Source organism: Danio rerio, chromosome 8 (genome assembly GCF_049306965.1).
Source record: "Danio rerio strain Tuebingen ecotype United States chromosome 8, GRCz12tu, whole genome shotgun sequence".
Lineage (NCBI taxonomy): Eukaryota > Metazoa > Chordata > Actinopteri > Cypriniformes > Danionidae > Danio > Danio rerio.
Window position 1 is genome coordinate 45,224,306 of NC_133183.1, and position 19,762 is coordinate 45,244,067.

At 33.6% G+C, this 19,762-nt stretch overlaps 1 protein-coding gene across 32 annotated transcripts in view; it reads right to left on the reverse strand.

Annotated features, from left to right (window-relative positions):
* The window catches only part of sorbs3 (sorbin and SH3 domain containing 3), an 83,791-nt gene that overhangs the window by 12,301 nt on the left and 51,728 nt on the right, over positions 1 to 19,762 (reverse strand). For 25 of the 32 annotated variants that reach the window (NM_001430979.1, XM_073909408.1, XM_073909404.1 and 22 more), the window contains 12 exons: positions 19,556 to 19,619; positions 18,358 to 18,381; positions 18,063 to 18,153; positions 17,851 to 17,944; positions 12,122 to 12,196; positions 11,658 to 11,768; positions 9,798 to 9,850; positions 4,252 to 4,316; positions 986 to 1,035; positions 866 to 912; positions 606 to 720; positions 385 to 510 (listed from right to left, as the gene is read on the reverse strand). In NM_001430979.1, coding sequence (NP_001417908.1) covers positions 385 to 510; positions 606 to 720; positions 866 to 912; positions 986 to 1,035; positions 4,252 to 4,316; positions 9,798 to 9,850; positions 11,658 to 11,768; positions 12,122 to 12,196; positions 17,851 to 17,944; positions 18,063 to 18,153; positions 18,358 to 18,381; positions 19,556 to 19,619 — 915 coding nt within the window. The remainder of the gene's footprint in view (positions 1 to 384; positions 511 to 605; positions 721 to 865; positions 913 to 985; positions 1,036 to 4,251; positions 4,317 to 9,797; positions 9,851 to 11,657; positions 11,769 to 12,121; positions 12,197 to 17,850; positions 17,945 to 18,062; positions 18,154 to 18,357; positions 18,382 to 19,555; positions 19,620 to 19,762) is intronic. The other 7 variants (XM_073909416.1, XM_073909412.1, XM_073909417.1 and 4 more) reach the window with 1 other exon arrangement.

Below are 19,762 nucleotides of genomic sequence, written 5' to 3' on the forward strand. Positions count from 1 at the left end.
CATATACTGTATATGCTCTTACTGTATGCATGAGCATGTAACCTTGCTATAACCTCAGCTCTTTTCATTTCTCTGTAAAAACATTTGGAATCAATTCCGCTAAATCAAAAACAATCCCATCAGTTTTGAACATCCAGTTAGAGTCATATCACTTTGCTCCCCCTCTCATCTCTTAATTAACATTTTGCAAAAAATGTGATGAGTTTTTTATTATTAATTACACTAAAAGTAATAATAAAAAGGAAATCTAAATGTCATCCTGTCTAATCATTTTAAGTAGTACAATAATGTGCAGCTGTATCCCTGAAGAGGATATGGATGTTACATTAACCTTTGTTTTATTATGTGCTACTTGTAGGGTGTAGTGCTTCATTTTTATGGCACCTTTCTGAAGGACAGTTCTACAGGCAGGTCAGCATTGAAGGTGTACAAGGCTGCGGCCTCCCCATACTCTAAAACCTGAATGGTGGGAGACTTTATTGGAGTGGGCTTCTCGGTTGGAGGAATAATCTGGAATGAGAAGATATGAAAGAGCATAAAATACAAAATAAAAGACATACGGTAAAGGTTTTTTTTTTTTTTTTTTTGTATACACACAAACATACCTCCACATAGCTGGTGGGAAATATTCCCACTCTCCCATGATGCTCTCCTTCATACCAGTTGGCATCAATCTGCCGGTGTATATACACTACATCACCTTTTTGTATGGTCAACTCCCTATGAACGAGAGGTCAAAGATGAGATATAGGATTTATTTGTAGTTGTTTTAATCAAAATTTATTATACCTTCTTTATTTAGATCCCATTTCTGAATATATTTATGAACAGTCAAATCTGCGATATGTCTTTTGTTTGAACTTACTTTGGTGACTGTGCTTGGAAATTAAATTTGGCTCGGGCTGCTTTCATCTGTGTAGAGACACATGCTTTGTCATTTTGTCAGCTACTTTCCATGCAACTCAAAAAAAGAACAATTATATACCTTTCTTTCTTCTTTCTTAGGTGGAAAATCCATCTTTGAAGATATGTGATCTGTAGAGGCAAGAAAAGCAAGATAAGAGATTTTGGCCAATACCCCAATATCAATAGCAGATGCGTGTCTGGTGCCAACTTATTCTGCAATTACTGGTTGTTTCTTCAGCTCTGGGCACATTTACTGTACATCCTAGGTTGAAGGATGTGGTCGTCATGTAAAGGATATATATATATATATATATATATATATATATATATATACATATATATATATATATACATATATATATATATATATATACATATATATATATACATATATATATATACATATACATATATACATATACATATATATATATATACATATATATATATATATATATACATATATATATATATATATATATATATATATATATATATATACATATACATATATATATATATATATATATATATATATATATATATATATATATATATATATATATATATATATATATATATATATATATATATATATATATATTATTATTATTATTATTATTATTTTTATTTTTTTTTTTTAATAAACTGATTAAACACCATCATCTAAAACTTGTATCTGGATACCTTACTGTCATGTGCACATGTGCAATTCCCATATTTGAGGAATTTTAATAAGGTGTTTTACATGGAGGTTTTACAGGTTGACTTTGATCAGTTATGTCTTTGATGTCAGTAGAAGTAATCTGGATTAATGTTAACACCACTGCAATGCTTGGGGTCAATAAGCAGGATTAAGAGATGCTCTGTTTTGTATGGGTTTTAGTCTTGAAACTAAACAGCCACTGCTCTGATTGGATAACAGTTCTGCATAGTGAACTAACTTCCGACACCCCATTAGTATATTTGAATGATTGTTCAGAAAACGTCTAATATGAATTGTTGACGACCCGATTTAAAATCACCCATCCTTCAGTGTGATCCCAAAATTGTAAGACAATGAACCTATTACATCCCTAAACAAAGATGCTGCAGCAGGTTTTATATTAAAGTTGCGGTATGTTAATTTGACACCCAGTGGTTGAACTAGGTATTGCAAGCCTGATTCAAAACGCACACAAGCACAGGTTGCCATATTGACATCAACAAAAGTGTCCCTAACTAATCGAGCCTAAAAGCTGATTTAAGTCATGTTCTAAATAAACTTCTTTTAATATGGAAAAGTAATCCTTCTATCTAACATCTGAAAGTTATACTTTAAAAATGGCTCCTGTTTCTTGGACAGGTACACCTTATGTGCTTTATTTAGTGTTAAATGCTTATAATGAGGGTTTGAATGCCATTTTACATGACATGCATTGCCATACTACTGAAAGCAGCAGTAGATAGTTTACCTTAGATCTTGAAAATAAAATGGTAAACCCTTTGAAATTGAACTGACTCATTGCAAACCAACACATCATTGAGTCAGCAGGTACATTTAATAATGTTTAAGGTTTAAATAATGTTGATAAACCTTATAATTTCATTGGGGTGCAGTAAGTGCACTATTCTGTGCTTCTGAATGGCTGTATTTAAATTTATGTGGTGTTGCAACTGGTGCAAGTAGCCCAATTGCTTATCTTGTCACGTAGCGTGTTGTTAGAACACAGGTTGACAATGTAACCTCCTCACCTATTGTTTATTAGTAATATTGATATTATTGGCTAATTAAAAACCACGTTATATGGAACTCTAAATCCGAATCTCATTTCGAAGTCTGATACTGTCCACCAGAGATTGCATTTCAGTCATAGACACATACTTAGAGAGCCTTTTTGACAGAATGAATGTAATACGTGGTTTTTCATCAAGACAACCCGCGTTGCTGAATAAAATTGGCTAAGCTGTCAGTGGGCAGGTTTAAAATAACGAAAACAAAAAGACATCTGATTTGGCACATAACACACATTTTCAAAGCAGAGTAACTTACTTTAGCATTGTTTTTCAGATAAACAAGAATGTTCACTTAGCAGGTTTCTACAAACATATTATGACATTTCTATGCTTTAAAAGAGTCAAAAACTTTCAGCACCTTTCAACAATAAGTTCTAATTTTTCATCTTTTTTCAGGTATAACAAAAATATCTGAAAACTCTTTTGCAGTGTGATTCCCCCTCACAGAGCCTTTTTGTATTGTAAAAACTAAAACAAAACCACAATTCCTGAAATTCCTGAAACTCATTATACGCTTATTAGTGACTTGTTTGATGTGTTCAAAGAAACTGAGGTGGGTGAATATGGATTCTGAATCCTGCTTCACTTCACAAAAAAAGTAATTTTGAACAACTTTAAATTTTACTCAGTAAACTAAATTATACGGTTTTTAAAAAGCCAATAATTTAAAATTTAATTTAAAACATAAATTTGGACAGAAAAAAAAAAACTTTACACCCTTTTTGACCCTTTTTTTTTTGCTCATTATTTTTCTTATGGTGAAGCCATGAACACCATCCTTAACTGAGGCAAGTGATACCTGTAGTTATTTGCATGTTGTTGGGGTCTTTTGTGAGACACCTTTACACGAGGCTTTGTTGAAACCCACATAAATATTGGAAGAACATGCAAACTCCACACAGAAATACCATGGGGTTCGAACCAGTGACCTTCTTGCTTTCAGGCAACAGTGCTAACCACTGAGCAACTGTGCTGCACTAGGTGCAAACAGTGCTATCTGTATAAATGTACCTTTTATTGAGGTGGTACTTAATAGACTCACATTGGGAGAATGAGAGGTGACAGAATTGGACAGGATCTTTAAACAAAGATTCAAAGTAAGGTCACCTAAAGCACAACCGTGCTGTACAGCTTGTTTGAGTGATAATCAAAAGGCTATAAACTCTGACTATAAACCTCCAACATAAGAATGATTTTATATATTATATACATAAGTGAATTTGGGGATTCAATCAAATTAGTCTGTTAAATGCATTTTTTAAGAAAGCTGGTTCAGTGGCCCCCAGATCTCCACACATTATAGACTTTGTGAACTGGTCTCCAGGAAAAACAACTGGGTAAATCTAATCTCCAATCAAGATTTCCATCATGCTGATTGTTACACACATCCTGTCCTGCTGTACAGTGATTGACGTCATTTGATTCTCCTCATTTGAAAAATGTGTTTGCGTTAATTGAGCAAAGCTTGGAACAACCTAGGGAAATGACATGAGAGTAGAAGAGTGGCAAGAAGTACAAGTAAATAAAAAAAGCAGAGGAGTGGATATGAAGAAAATATATCTTTCTTACCATCAGCATGCATAAAGCTTGAAGTTATGCCCTGCTTTACAGCAGAGCAGGGGATTATGGGAGAGCTGGAAAAGAAAAACAAAACAAAATTATCATGCGATCTGGAAAAAAAAAAATACACTGAACTCAGAACTTTTGACTCGAGTCAAGGTAAGTTCACATTTAATTGTCTTATATATAAATATATACAGTGGGTAAAATAAGTATTGAACATGTTATGATTTGTCCTGATAAATATTGTTCTAAATGAGCTGTTGACATGAAATGGCCTAAGATTTTATCCAAACATACAAATAAACAAACAAATCATATTATCTGTAATAACAATGGAATGAAACAAGGAGAAAGTACTGAATGAGTACTTTGTATGAAAGGCCTTTTTGTTAGTGACAGCTTCAAGATACCTCTTGTATGGAAAATGTAGTCATATGTAGTGCTTACTTGTGATTTTTCCTCTCGACAGTTCTGAGAGTCTCTTCAATAAAATCTGATCTTTATTTGGTATTTTCTATTGGGTTCAAGTCAGGTGATTGGCTGGTTCATTAAAGCAGCTTTATTTTTCTGAAACCAGTTAAGAGTAGTGTTTGAAATCATTGTCATGCTGAAATGTCCACCCTGGTTTCAATTTCATTATCCTAGTATTGTACTGACAAGAGACACGTTTGCTTTTTAACTACTGCGATTAAGGTGATTCATGATGAAACTAATGACAAGTAGCTTTGCATTTGTGTTTATTAGATATTCTGAGCAGATCAAATTTGCCAAACCATAAGTTTATAAAATTAATTAATAAAACAAAACTTCATATTGGACACTCAGAGAAGACAGGAAGAATTACTTATTTCATATTAAATTGGATCCTCAAATTGGGGACAGAATATCTGTTGTGTTATATCTATGAATATGTAAGTGACCGAGTTACATAACTAAGGGTGGAGGTTTTTGCTGCACCAAACATTAATATATACATTAATTTTCCGTCGCCTTAGTCCCTGATAAATCAGGGATCGCCACAGTTGAATGAACCGCCTACAATAAACATAATAAAAAGGTAATACTTGGGTAATACTGCAAATATAAATTTTATTCATTTATTCATTCAGTCATTCGGCTTAGTCCCTTTATTCATCAGGAGTCGCCACAGCAGTATGTAGCGCCAACTTATCCAGCATGTTTACATAGGGAATACCCTTGCAGCTGCAGCCTAGTACAGGAAAACATCCATACACTCTCACATTCACACACATACACTATGGACATTTTAGCTTACCCAATTCACGTATAGCACATGTCTTTAGCCTGCTGGTGAGCGTCCAGAGGAAACACACGCCAAGACGGAGAGAACATGCAAAATCCACACAGAAATGCCAACTGACCCAGCCTGGGCTCTAACCTGTAAGCTTCTTGCTGTCAGGTGACAGTGCGCTGAGGCCTCTGTGCCACAATATATTACTGAAAATCTAAATATACAAAAATCTTTTCCAAAAAAGAAAGTATCCATATGAAAATATCCAAAAATTCTGACATTAACAGCACAGAAATTTTTAAAACAGTTTGTGTGCTGCTAACAGGTTTTCAGCCTGAGGGTTATTATTCCCTCCAGAATGAGGGAAGCTGTAAAACCGTCTTTACTCGGTGTACTTTTTGTAGCAGCAGGGGCATTTATGGTATTTAGAGGGAGGGGAAGTAGTCTCAAAGGGGGCAGAAAACATGTCACAAAAAGTAGAGAGGTAACTAAAAGAATGCGTCCGATTCAGCGAGCTACAAGCCCTTTGCTAATACTGTACAAGGTAAAGCTGTCAGAATGGGCATGAACATCTGAAGAAAAGGCCTGGAAGGATCAAACATTACCTTTTATAGCTCTGCTGTGTCAAAACACACAAAGAGGAAAAAAACTGTTTGAGGGGTAATGATACAGAAAGAACAAACGTGGAGTCACACACACACCTAAACTGTTTCTAAAGACCCATCCACACAGCAACAGATTTAGATCAATCCAAAATAGATTAATATCATTTCAACCTTCCATCCAAACAACACAGCATTGTTGCTTCTCTGGAAAAAAATAAAAAAAATTATATATATATATATATATATATATATATATATATATATATATATATATATATATATATATATATATATATATATATATATATATATATATATATATATATATATATATAAATGGGTTACAGAGTGATAAAAATAAATCTCAAAATCAAAATGTCAACTTTGGAAAATGGTGGTCACTAACACGTGACCAGGAGGAAGAACCCCACATTTAACAACAACAACAACTTACAAAGTTGTGTTTGAGCTGCAAGTTTTATATTATTTTTATGCTAATTTTTGTGCTTTACGTTTTTAGCAATAACCTGATAGTGATGTATCAACTAGACTGCCAACTGAAAAGCATTAACAGTTACATATCTCAGAATTTTTCAATTCACTAAAGTGTCACCCGCTTCAAATGTTATCACTCGATTGAATGGGCATAATCAGCTGATAGATATGGGCCAGTAGGGGCCTTCTGTACCTGCTGGTAGGCTCAGAAGGCTGTTATCATCCATCCACATGATTAATCAGCTATACTTAGAGAAGACTCCAGTTCCAGATCGTTTTTCACATTTCTGTGATGGTTGGGTTTAGGGATGGGGTGGACGTTAATAAAATACAATTTATGGGAAATTATTAGTTAATTAGTTATTAGAATAATAATTATTATTATTAGCAATTTATGTATGCATACCTGTCAACACTCCAGATTTTTCAATTCTATCCAGCTATCATCCCATAAAACGTATTTTCAGTCTTTCTCTGAAGAGTGCCAAATAAACATTAAAGAGCTAATCCTTCCTATACGCAACCCATACAATCGAACCCCAAGGGGACACCTCATTTATTTAGGCATGAAAGCACTTTAAAATAAATCTAAAAATGGCACTCCATAGTGATAAATAGATGCGGTTTCCCAAACTTATTCTGTACACGAGATTTAAAGCAAAGTGAAAGTCTGGGTTTTGGGTACGTGTTTGAACTGACATATTCACAAAATTAACAACAACAACAACATCTAAAGATGTCGATATTGTTTTGTTTTTTTTCCCCCAACACAACAAATTTTGTCCTAAATTAGCATAAAATGTTAGGAAAGCAATCAAATGCTTACATTATAATATTTGAAGTGTGCATTTAAATGACACCTCTGTTATTTAATGTAATCAAATGCAAAATTTAAATAAATAAGAGTTTTATTCGTTGCTCTTTAATCAGAAGATATACAGTGAAGAACATATTAATGAGATTTGATAACTTGATTTTTTTATAATAGCTATTAATTTAAGCTAAACTTTTTATAATTTATTTGCTGTTAATGTATACTATTATTTTTTCCTTTTGTAAATAATAATAATAATAATAATAATAATAATAATAATAACAACATATTACTTTAATTGTTTATTTACAATGAAACAGCTCCAGATGAACATATTTAGTAATTTGGTGATTTTTTGGTGCGCATATCCCTTATTTTCACATCCCAATGTTGACAGGTATGTGTATGTGATCTATAGTTGATTACTCACGTAGATGGATGATAACAGTCTTTTGAGTAGGTGTGTCAAAATTAATTGTTTCTTTGGTGCACTGCGATGCAGACACAGACAATTCGGTATCGGTTCAGTAATAATCATAACCGGTTATTATGTACTGCCCTCATTTACCTCATATGCGCTCTGTTGCGAGGGAGGTGAGCGAGGGGATATTCACAACACTCCTGGCGCAATCTGCACAATTTCACTGCGTGTGTGTGATTTCTGTACAGTCTTTCACTGACACTTACAGCAGAAGCCCCTATTTCTCTGTGATTGAGGGAATAAAAATACTCCATTTCTCTCTTTCTCTCTCTCTCTCCCTCACACTGTGGCCCATTTCACCTGTTGGCGCGACTTTTGCTCTCGACTGTATGCATTCCCGCGGCTGTACCTGTGCATTGTCGCGGGATCTGACCAAATTTCATGCGGTACGGGAATAAATATCCGAATAAAGTGCAGGAGCGGTCGGTAACTCTGGTGTAATTTTAACAGGAGTGGGCAGTCTCACAATATCGCTCCCGAGCGAGCGAGCAAGCAAGCACGCGTGCGTGTTTGTTTGGTGCGGTCTATGTTTGTGTATGTGTGTGAATGAGAGACCGTGTGGTGCTGTGTGTCCCTGTGTGTGTGTGTGTGTGTGTGTGTGTTTTGACAGACAGCCTGTCATAGCCACCCCCAAAATACAACATGTAAAGCATAGTCATTGCACCGAGATATCGAATTGGACCGAATCGATGACATGATAATCATGACCGAACCAAACCGTGAGACCAGTATAGGTTCACACCTCTACTTTTGAGCCTACCAGTAGGCGCAGAAGGCCACTATTGGCCCATATCTATCAGCTGATAATGCCCATACGATCAAGTAATAACATTCTAAGCGGGTGAGGGTTACCTGTTTTTGTCTGTACTAAAAGAAGGACTTCACCTGCATGCTCACTACATTATTTAGTGATTTTAGTGTATTATGCGACTCTGCCTGCGTTTGTTTACATTGCCACATTTTATTTTAACCTAGTTTCTTGTTTCCATCTTGACACACATTTTTTAATGATACGTGTTCGGGCGCACAACTTTTAAAACGCACAAAAAAAATATCAAGTCCTAGCTAAATACTGTTTTAAACGGTACCACATTATTAAATGGATTAACAAGTTCAAGCATGTGAGTAAATACAAAAACATTTCTAATTTATCCACACACACTCTCACATCACATATTGTAACAAAAAACACAAACCAATGCACAGACACACAAAAAGCTCAGCATGGGGTCTGGTATGTGGGCTGCCAGCCAGAGAGTCAACAATTAACCAATCAGACTGTATGGAGACAGGCCAAGCATATCATATGACCTTAATAAGACACTGAAAACAACAGAGAAACTACTGCATGTGTCACACTCTATTAGCATTAGTCAGATAATATTTCTGTAAAAGACTACAAAGTAAAACAACAATGGATTAAACTACTTCGTGCCACCTGTCTTTTTTATTGAAGAACTTCTAAATTGTCACAGAATTCAATGGATGCATAAATCTTGTTTTATTCAATCGATTTAATTATTATACTTTAAAGTGAAAAGAGTAGTAAGACATCTATAAGATATCTAACATTAAATAATATTATATTGCTTTAATTAATCAATTAAAACATCAACCAATGAACATTTACTCAAGTTGGTCATTACATTCATATGACTTGTCAAACTTTAGGTTAGTTCTTGATTAGTTTACATGCTTTAACATCATTATTATTAATTTAGGTATCAGTGCATGATTGTTTGTTTACTCCACCATTTTAATACAATTAAAAAGTTAATATATTAAAAAAGAAATTTATCTATTAAAAGGTGTATTAATTAATAGAATGATTGAGGTTTTATCTGTGATGTTTGTTGTATTGTTTACTTCTATTTCACCCTTAAGTAAACTCTAATAAAGACTTGCCTGTTTTCTTGTCTCTTTTCCCCTGTCCTTGTGGCTGGTGCATTGGCTTTAACCTGTAAACAGAAGTAACAACTTAATTCACCTCTAACACATGAAGTCCTTCAGACTCACAGTAAAACAGAAGCATTTGGGAGCAGCTCGGAGGAAATCTCAAGAGGCGGTGACCATTCCTGAACAGAAAGTTGTGCTTCTCCCCTGGGTCCTATACTCCTTTCATTTAGGCAACATTGCAAATGTCAGTCAGATGGAACTGGTGATCTAATTAGCAAAGGATTTCATTAATTTGTAATCCACATGCAAATAAGAGCCAGAAAGTCATAAACACCAACTGATAGAAGAATTATAATTCGTTTTAGGTTGAACTGTCCCTTTAAGAATAACAGAAGTAAAGAAATGGCAACAAAAAAAGGATCATGTAAACGGAGCTGGGATTTAAAAAGCAGACATTGTGCAGGATGACATGATCCAAAATGAACTCTGCATTGCATGACTTCAGATTTTGGTTGTTCAGTATTACAGGAACGGAGAAGATACACTATAAAAGAATATCTGTAAGTTAGCAGTTTTCTGTATTTTGTGGTTCATGTTTTTTTTTCCATAATGCAGTTCAAAAATATAAATGGGATCTCAATCTTTCTTTCAACAACTTTCAACCTTAAAAAGTTGCAAAAAGTGACTATTATTGACATTTTTAATGTCTTACAGTAATATATTTTCTGGGTTGGTGTTGTATATACAAAAACAATGTAATAAACAGCCAGTACATTTTCTGTTATTTTACACACTTATTTCTGTATTATTTCATATACATTATATTATTTTAAACTACTAAAATGTCATTTTGTTAAACTGTAAAGTTGCATTTTTTCATCAAAAGTCAGCAGAGCAGAGCTCAAATTTACAAATTGCAATTCACAACAATAAATAAACAGTGAATCACATAATACAAAATCAGATCACTAGATGTAGCCTCTGAACTGAAGCACACAGGAGAGGCCAGAAACCATAAAATCCTTTGACATTTTTTTTTTTTTTTTTTTGGCACAGCTAGTCTGAGCTTAAGGCTAATACCCTGTCGGAAAAGTGTGGAAATTTTTGCAAAATAATGGATGACTAAAGTCTGATAAGCAGTCAGAAACAATTTAAAGCCATTTAACTGCTTTGTCTCCATTTTCCTCACACCCATATCCTCTTAATATATTTTTTTTGCATTTTTGATGATTTTGGAAATGGGACTCTCAGTCTCTCTCATTCTAGAGTCTGATATGATTTCCTTTTGTGGTTAACTTTGCAATATAAATCATCTTTTCAAATATTTTATCACCCTGCATCCCAAGACTTGATGCTCACTGTAACTAAGCAGTGCTGAGTCTGGGAGGCCAAATGGGAAAACTATAGTTTGTTGCTGGAAGTGGTGTTAGTGAGGCCAGAAGGGTGCTCACCCAAAAATCTAAAGATTTGACTGCAGAAAAAAAAAAAGAGATAGTTTACTCAAAAAGGAACTTTTACTCCACTCAAGTGGTTCTAAACCTTTATGAATGTCTTTACTCTATTAAACACATAACAATACATGTAAAGAATGTTTAGAACCAGCAGCCATACTATATTAAATCTTCCATTGTGTTCAACAGAACAAACAAGTGGGTGGAGAGTAAATGTTATTTTTAGATTAAAAAATCAGTATGAAAATGCAGCCGCTGTTCTATCTGACAGAATAGAAATCACATTTTGCACCATTAATACATTATTGATGTATTAATATCCACTTTTTAGAACAATGTGCATGTAACCATGCTGCTTTCAGGGAGGTACAACATGATTCAATCTATTATGAGTGTAATCTGTAGGGAGAGTCAGTACCTCACCCCGGCCTGGCCGCTGATACTGCTTCTGTGACAGTTTTCTTTCCAAACCACGTATTTCTGAGTCCAGCTCTGCCTCAAATTGGTTCAGTTCTGACACCAATGTTGCCTGCAAAACAGCATGAAAACCATGTATGTATTAGCTTCATTTTTATATGCAGCTACGAGACTGGTAGCACAATTTTGAATGTAATTTGTACACTTAGTTTGATATAAATGGAACTTTGACAGTATTTAAAACAAAATGCTTAAAAAAAATACCATGTTGTAAAAATAACCTGTACTTCTTTATCAACAGTATTAAAACACTTTTAAAGATTAAATAATAATAAATAAATTAAAAATCCCTATTTTTAATACATGTCTAACTTCAATAGCATTACATATGAATTGTATCAATATGAAGATAATAAATAGATTGTCAATGCAATAAATGTGTAAAGTTGATATGTAGATGCTCACCTCTATTGATGGAGATTGAGACTGAGGTTTCACTGAAGTGTGATGTAAAGGCAGCTGCGATTTAGATCTTAGATACTGAAAAACAAAAATCATATACCAAGTGAGACTTCAAACTATTTTGAAAAAAAAAAAAAAAAAAACTAAACTTAATTTACAAAATGTAGATCATGAAAAATGTCATTTTCAAATTAGAATGATTTCAAATTAAAAATATACATACTGCATTAGAACAAAAACAATGCTTTCAGTAAATGTGTGCTTTCAAATTAAATTGTTTAATTGACATTAAGATTTTTAATTGTTTAGAATTGCCATTTAAATAAAGGTGCAAAAATCAGTTAATGAGCTGCTAGTATATTTCTGTCATTGTAAATTGATTTATAATTTTTCTTGTATATTATTTGAAACTACCAAATGATAAATACAAAACAATTAAAAAGTTCTAAAATGCTATTAAAAATCATAAAACTGAAACTCTCTGCAACATTTGAGTCAGGGTACAATGTAGTTGAGGGCCAAACTGCAGTTTATTAATAGCTTAGTCAGACAGGCAATGGTCAAACAAGAGCAAACAGTAACATAAGGGTATTCCAAAAGCGTAGTCAGCAAAGCAGGCAACAGTTGGGACAGGCAGTGAAACAAAACAGTGAATAAAGCAAAGATCAAAAACAAGAAAGACAAGGCAAGGAAACCACAAGAAATGTTACAGAGGAACTAGATTCAGCCCTGTGTGTGTGTGTCAATGTGAGGTGCATTTATAGTCCTGGTAATGAGTCTATGATGAGCTTCTAGCTGTGTGTACGCGCAATCATGGATAGAACTGGAACTGGTGTGTGTGAGGTGCATAATGGGATTTGTAGTTCTCCAACCGCTAGATCGCTGCTGATTGTGACACTCTTATAAATTAATCAAAAAGTACTGGAAACTTATTTATTTATTTATTTATTTATTTATTTATGTGTTATTTTATTTATTTATAGCTTGGGAAGTTCTATGATACCCAAATTGTACTGGCCAAACTTATATTTAAAGAAAGACAGACTTAAAAATCAACAAGTAGATACAGGACTTTGCCACCAAATACCATTTCATGTTTATGAGCCTTTTTAAGCAGAAAGATTTCAGCATTAATGATTTTACAAAAGCTGTAGGCAAGCTTAAGGTTTTCTGCTTTTATTGGATATATCTTGGCAGATGATAATCTTACTGAAACCAAGTCGAACGTCCAAAGCCAATAACTAAGACATAATAAAATGATCTTTCAAATATGTTAAAGAAGCAAAACTTTAATTAATGAATGAGCTGACAGCTGTCACGTTGTAAGAAATGGATGTCAAAAGAGAATTGAGGAGAAAGATTGCTTCACAACCTGAAAACCATGACCGTTAAATCACACAAGCAGTTAACAGGTTTAAATATGCATCACAAGACAGCCCTCCTTCACACAGCTCCACACACTGAGATAAAACAATAGATTCTTTTATTCTCATATTCACACTGAGCCAGACAGCAAAATCAGTTTTAAACACCGAGGGCCATCTTTAAACATCTTAATCTAAGAATATTCTCAAAGCTAATAATCCAAACCTCTTTTACTTTTTTTATAAAGCGCAATTAAACAACAGTTGTTGACCATTGTGCTTTACACACCTTGAGTTATAAATTATCAAAACTAGACAACAACAGATAAAACAGCATGTAGTGCAACCAACATAACACAAAAAACATGTCTATCTTGGTTTCTGCTGCGTTACAAGATCAATTCCCTTACAATTTAAAAGCTTTTCCCTTTGAACATGGATTTATCAGTGTTTGTTTAACAGACATTGGTAGCCAATTTCACATTTTAGAACCTACTACAGAAAATGCCGTCTCCATTTTTCTTTAGTTTGGATCTGGAGACTTCAAACATTTTCTGGTTTGACAACATTAAACATCTGCCAAATACTTCAACAGTAATAAGATTAGAAAAATATGTCTGTCCCTGACCATTTAATGCCTTAAAAAAATGTGGTAAATTTTAACTCTGTTCTTAAACATATCTGCAACTAGTTCAGAATACAAAGGATGGGGGATAATGTGTTCATATTTGCAGGTGCCAGTAAAGCATTTTGGACCACTTGTAGACAGTTAATATAGAATTGGCCTATACACATTAAGTTACAACAGTTTAAGTGTGATGATTTAAATGCATAAATAATATCTAAAATAATAAAATATAATGAAAATTAACTTTGGCTAATAATCTCAAATGGAAAAAAACAATATTTAACTACAGCATTTACCTGCTTGTACAATAAGAAGGGCAGAATCAAGGATGAAACCTAGATTTTTTTTTTTTTTTTTTACAGATGGTGTAATGTAATCATATAGATTAGATTTGATTCAGCTTGCAAGAGCCGGCTTATGGTGCAAAGACAAATGCCTCAGTCTTCTTCTCATTTAATTAAAAAATGTATATATATTGACATTCAAGCTTTAACCTCAGACATGCAGATAGTGCACAAAGCCCAGCCTTTTGCTTGAGGCAAATAGATTTGCATGTAACTAACTACCTTGCGGTCTTTAAAATCCATGATGATAGAGAATTCTATTATATACAGATGGTGCTTAAAATAATTTATAAAACAGTTCCATCCCCAGATTGTAATTGTATGAGCCATGTTTGAAGTTGCTGCAAATTTTTCTAAAAATACCCATTTAGTCTTTAATATATGCATGTATGGAACCGTTCCTAGAAAAGCAACAAGCTTGATCTAAATTCACTGTAAACTACAGCTGTCTAAGTCATATCTCATAGTTGCCCGTCGACATATTTCTGTGCCATGTAAGACTGTTTCTGTATAAAAAACGTTGTCATGCATTCTTTCCGTTTTATTCATACGTAAAGCAATTTCTGGATTGCCTGTCATGATTTCCCAAGTATGATGCGGCCCTGGATTAAGATCTATGTTGATCCTGGAACATCATTTTTGTTCGAAAATGTAATCTGTTTAAAGCTATAGGGGTACTAAACCCAACCATAACTGTAAATTATTCCCAAAATCAGAGGAGTTAGGGTTTTCTGGAATAATAGTTTGGTAACAATGATGCAGAAGTGCATAACTGTAAGCCTAAAGTTAACAAAAACTGTAAATGTATTCCTTAATACTGATTGGAATGTTGTTTTAAGATGAACAAAGATGCTAATCCAGGAACAAGTCCTACTTGGTGAAGTCAGGTTGGCGTTTCTGCATCACCATGACCAAACTAATGTGTACAAGTAGGAACCAGCACTGCAGTCCTCAAAAGTCCATGATGCAAGATCTCATTTAAATAATCACAGCTATAGGCCAATTTGCACGACTCCACCAGAAGCAGAAAGACGTACATTGGGTTTTGCCTGATTAAGTTGATACCCCTGTTTGTGTTGTTTTTAGTGAAGGTTAGAAACTAATACATCTCTTTGTGTTAAAAGACACCGGATCAGAAATGGATTCCGACCATGCTACACAGCATCTGATGATAAATTCAAAACATGTTTACTGAACTAAAAACTGAAATTGTACAATAGCTGTCCACATTATCATCTTCAGACTACTCCTTTTCATATGATTTTGTAACTCTTGGAGCACAACATTCCATATGTTCTGAATCGTATAAAAGCTTTGCCAGACTGACATATAAACACTATTAATTTGAGTTACTTTAAAGTTCCCAAGAAATCAAAACTAACCATATGATTTCGTTAGCTCAACTAGTCTTGTGGTGACCAATTCATCTGTACCGGTCATTAAGAAAAAATAAATAAATAACAAAAAAACGTAATCTTTAATTAAAATCTGAAAATGCTCACCCTGTCCTTTTTTTTTTTTTTGCTAAATTGTCAGATTATGTACAGTATATATTAGGAATTGGGCGTAGCTAACATATTCAACTACAACTCTCCAGCTGTCAGTTTTATAAACAAACAGAAATGGTGAGAAGGAATCTGTTGTGATAATTCTACCGAAACCATTTTGCCCATATTTCTGAATGAAATACATAGTTTAAATCCATTTAGCTTGCAGTAGAAAAAAAAACAAGCCACACCCATTTAGTTTGTCTAGGAACTGAATCATAATACGAAAAAAGTAACTTCAATAACATGCCCGTTTTAAACTGCAGGGTTTAATATAGAGTTGACCCGCCCATTATACAGTATAACAGTATAATTGGTTTAGGAGGACTTTCCATGAGGATTAGGAGTGTGTTTATGGTGTTGTTGGAACCACATTCGTGAGATTAAGTGAACATCGATTAATTTGACAAAAGTGTGAAACAGCTATGATATAGCTTTTATATGTTTTAAATGCTGGACAGGCACAACCACTTTCCCCAAGGTCATTTTAAGTAAACAAGTGTCAGGCAAGTATCACAGGAGCAAAACAGACGCAATGCAATGCATCGTTGTCTAATCTGTTGTCATACACAACAAGCTCGATTAACCCTCACAATGTATTGTTTTTCCTGTTTATTAATTTTGTATTTTGGGTTCTACAGTATATTACCTCAATTTATAGTTTAATTGTAAACATAATGTGCTCATACAAATTATATATCTTTTTGTTTTGTTTTGTTTGTTTACTCCTCCGCTATAAGTTAAGGAGGTGTTTTGAGAAATATGAAGTACTGTAATTACACATGAAAAAGTCTGAAAAATCTAAACACTGTGTACTAAAAAAGTAAAACAAACTGTATGAACCCTGACCTAAGCCACACTTTTACAAGCTTTAATAACAGCAATAAAGACATTGCAGTATTGCATATGGTGTTTTGATTTATGCAGTGTTCAGTCTAGCCCATTCACAAATTGGCAAAAGGTATAGTAACAAATGCTTTCAACCAACACAATAATCCTATGGACGAATAGCACACTAAAAAGGTTTAGAAGTATAAAAATATATACCATCTGTAAATAAAATGCTCAGAGTATACAAGTACACCCCTCACAAATCTTTCTCTTACAATTGATATTTTTAAAAGGAAGATATACAATATTATGTTTGTGCCAGCTTGATCTCACGAGAAAACGTAAGTATTTTATGTTTTGCTAGTTTAGTGGCTAATTCGTACGAGTTCAGTCATATGAAAATGTACGATTTTAAAAAGGAGGCGTGGCACCTAACTCACCACTAAACCCAATCGTCATTGGGGGATGAGCAAATCGTACTAAATTGTATGAGTTAGATTGTACGAATTCATACAAATTAGCCACTAAATCAAAAAGTTACGAATTGCCGTGAGATTGTGTTGGTTTGTGCATATACATTAGATTAATCAGTACTGAAGCCAAATCAAAATAACTTACGATAACAGTCCAAAAACCATATGTTATAGAAAAACGTTAAATAAAAATTTAAAATAGGAAAAAATTTTGAAAAATTTTTGAAATTTTGTACTTTGTAATTAGTTTTTGCAATAGTTTGCTTGAGTTTAATTGTATTCTTTCAAATTTCTAAATATGTTTGGTGACTAAAATATGACTTTAATAAATACATCTGTTTAATAAATTACTTGTTTAAATGCCACAAAATACATTGCCTACATTCACTGAGAAATTGCTAAAAATATAAATTTTCAGAATGGGGTGTACACAATTATGCAGAGCACTGTACACCCCTCTTCTAGTCCTTTTGTATGTTAAAATGTCAATCAATATTTCATGAAGAGCTTTTATGATGCTCAAGTGATGGTTAGCTGTCTCTTACCTGGTTATGATCCCCTGTCACTGCTTCTCTTCCAGGCTCAAAGTCAAAAATATTCTTTGGTTCTGGGTGTTTCCCTGAGTCACCCAGATCAGCCCTGTAACGCAACATACAAAAAGAGAGAGATAGGCCACTTCATAATCATTGTTGGTTCTTGCAGCAACAGATCTAAACCTGCCCAGTGTCTTTGTAACTCCTATCTCACTCTCTCTCACCAGTCAGTCAGAGCTCCATGCTGGGTGAGGGTGATGGTGTCTGAAAATCCATCCTGGGCAGAATCTATGGAAGAGTATGATGACAGCTTCCCTGTAGGCATAAAAAAAGACTTATCAGCTTGGATATTTTACACATTAATATGAGAATAATGTCTAAATATCATCGCACCCATTACGTGTATAGTAGATACAAAGTAAATTTAGGGTTGCACAGTTCAGATTTTTGCTTGTTGATAGGGCTCATAAAATAAGCGCAATGTTTTCATATATTAAATGCATCTAATTAGCTACTTACTTTCTCTCCAGTCAAACTCAGGTTCTAAAGGAGAAAACATACAAAAAAAAATCACTATAGATATAATCAATATATATGCTTTTAATTATTTCACTAAGGAATTGTATGAGCAGCAGTTTAATACATAAAACCAAACATTGTAACTGGGCACTATAAACAAATACTGCTAAACAGCACTAAAAGGGTATTCTTTGGCTCATAATCAGCAAACCCATATGAAGCGTTACATACTGTAACATTTACATCTTAGAATATGATGTTATTTAGTATCTTAACCACCCCAAAGAAAAGATGAAGATTCATGTGCTTATTGGATTCTTTAAAGGTGAGGGGAAAAAAAAAAAAAAAAAAAAAAAAAAAAAAAAWTATATATATATATATATATATATATATATATATATATATATATATATATATATATATATGTATATATATATACACATATATATATATATATATATATATATATATATATATATATATATATATATATATATATATATATATATATATATAAATAATAAAAGATAAGTCATTACACCATATCTGATTTATTCTATAGGCTTTTGTGCATTTAAGAAAGAGGAAAGGGTTGGTTATATAACGGTGCATCCCTTTTGATTAGAGTGTAATTTAAATTAACGTTTTTAACATTTAACAACAATTGACTTATTCTCTCTATAAGCTCAATAAGTCTGAGTCAAGCTGGGTCTATCGAGACACATTTAGCAAGCTGTGCTATGTAGCATTAAGTGGTTTATTATTTCTGAACTACATCAGGAGCTACTCACGTTATTTAATTGCAGCCGTAAAATCCTACAGTATGTCTCTGGCCAAATTTCCTTTAGAGACTTTGTGGGGTTTTGTGTAAGTAATAAATGGTAAAGCACCATGAATTTCATCAGGAGTTTGTTAAAGCATGTTTGTGTTTGGTTTGTAATCATTTAACTCTGAAGGTTTACTGATTAAGGCAGAATCTGGTTTCCTTAATCCTATCATGTTCAGTAAAGGCTAGCTTGTTCCACTTTCAAAGAATCAATTGTGCACTCTCATTTCCAAGTGTAATGAATGGCTGAACAATCTTTAAGAACTTGCATCTAAAATATCTAAGCCAAAGTTTAGCGTTATTCTTTCTAGAATGTGACAGACAATAAAAGGGAGGAATTTCCTCATTGTTTCCGACAGGGAAAGCACATACCCTCTGGTTTCTTGTGGATTTGCCTGAACATGCTCCTATACCAGTCCTTGGGCTTGTTTACGCTCTGGTGAAGGGATTGAGGGAGAGAGAGAGAGAGAGAGAGAGAGAGAGAGAGAGAGAGAGAGAGAGAGAGAGAGAGAGAGAGAGAGAGAGAGAGAGAGAGAGAGAGAGAAAAATTTAAAAATAAAACTAAACGTAAAAGAAACA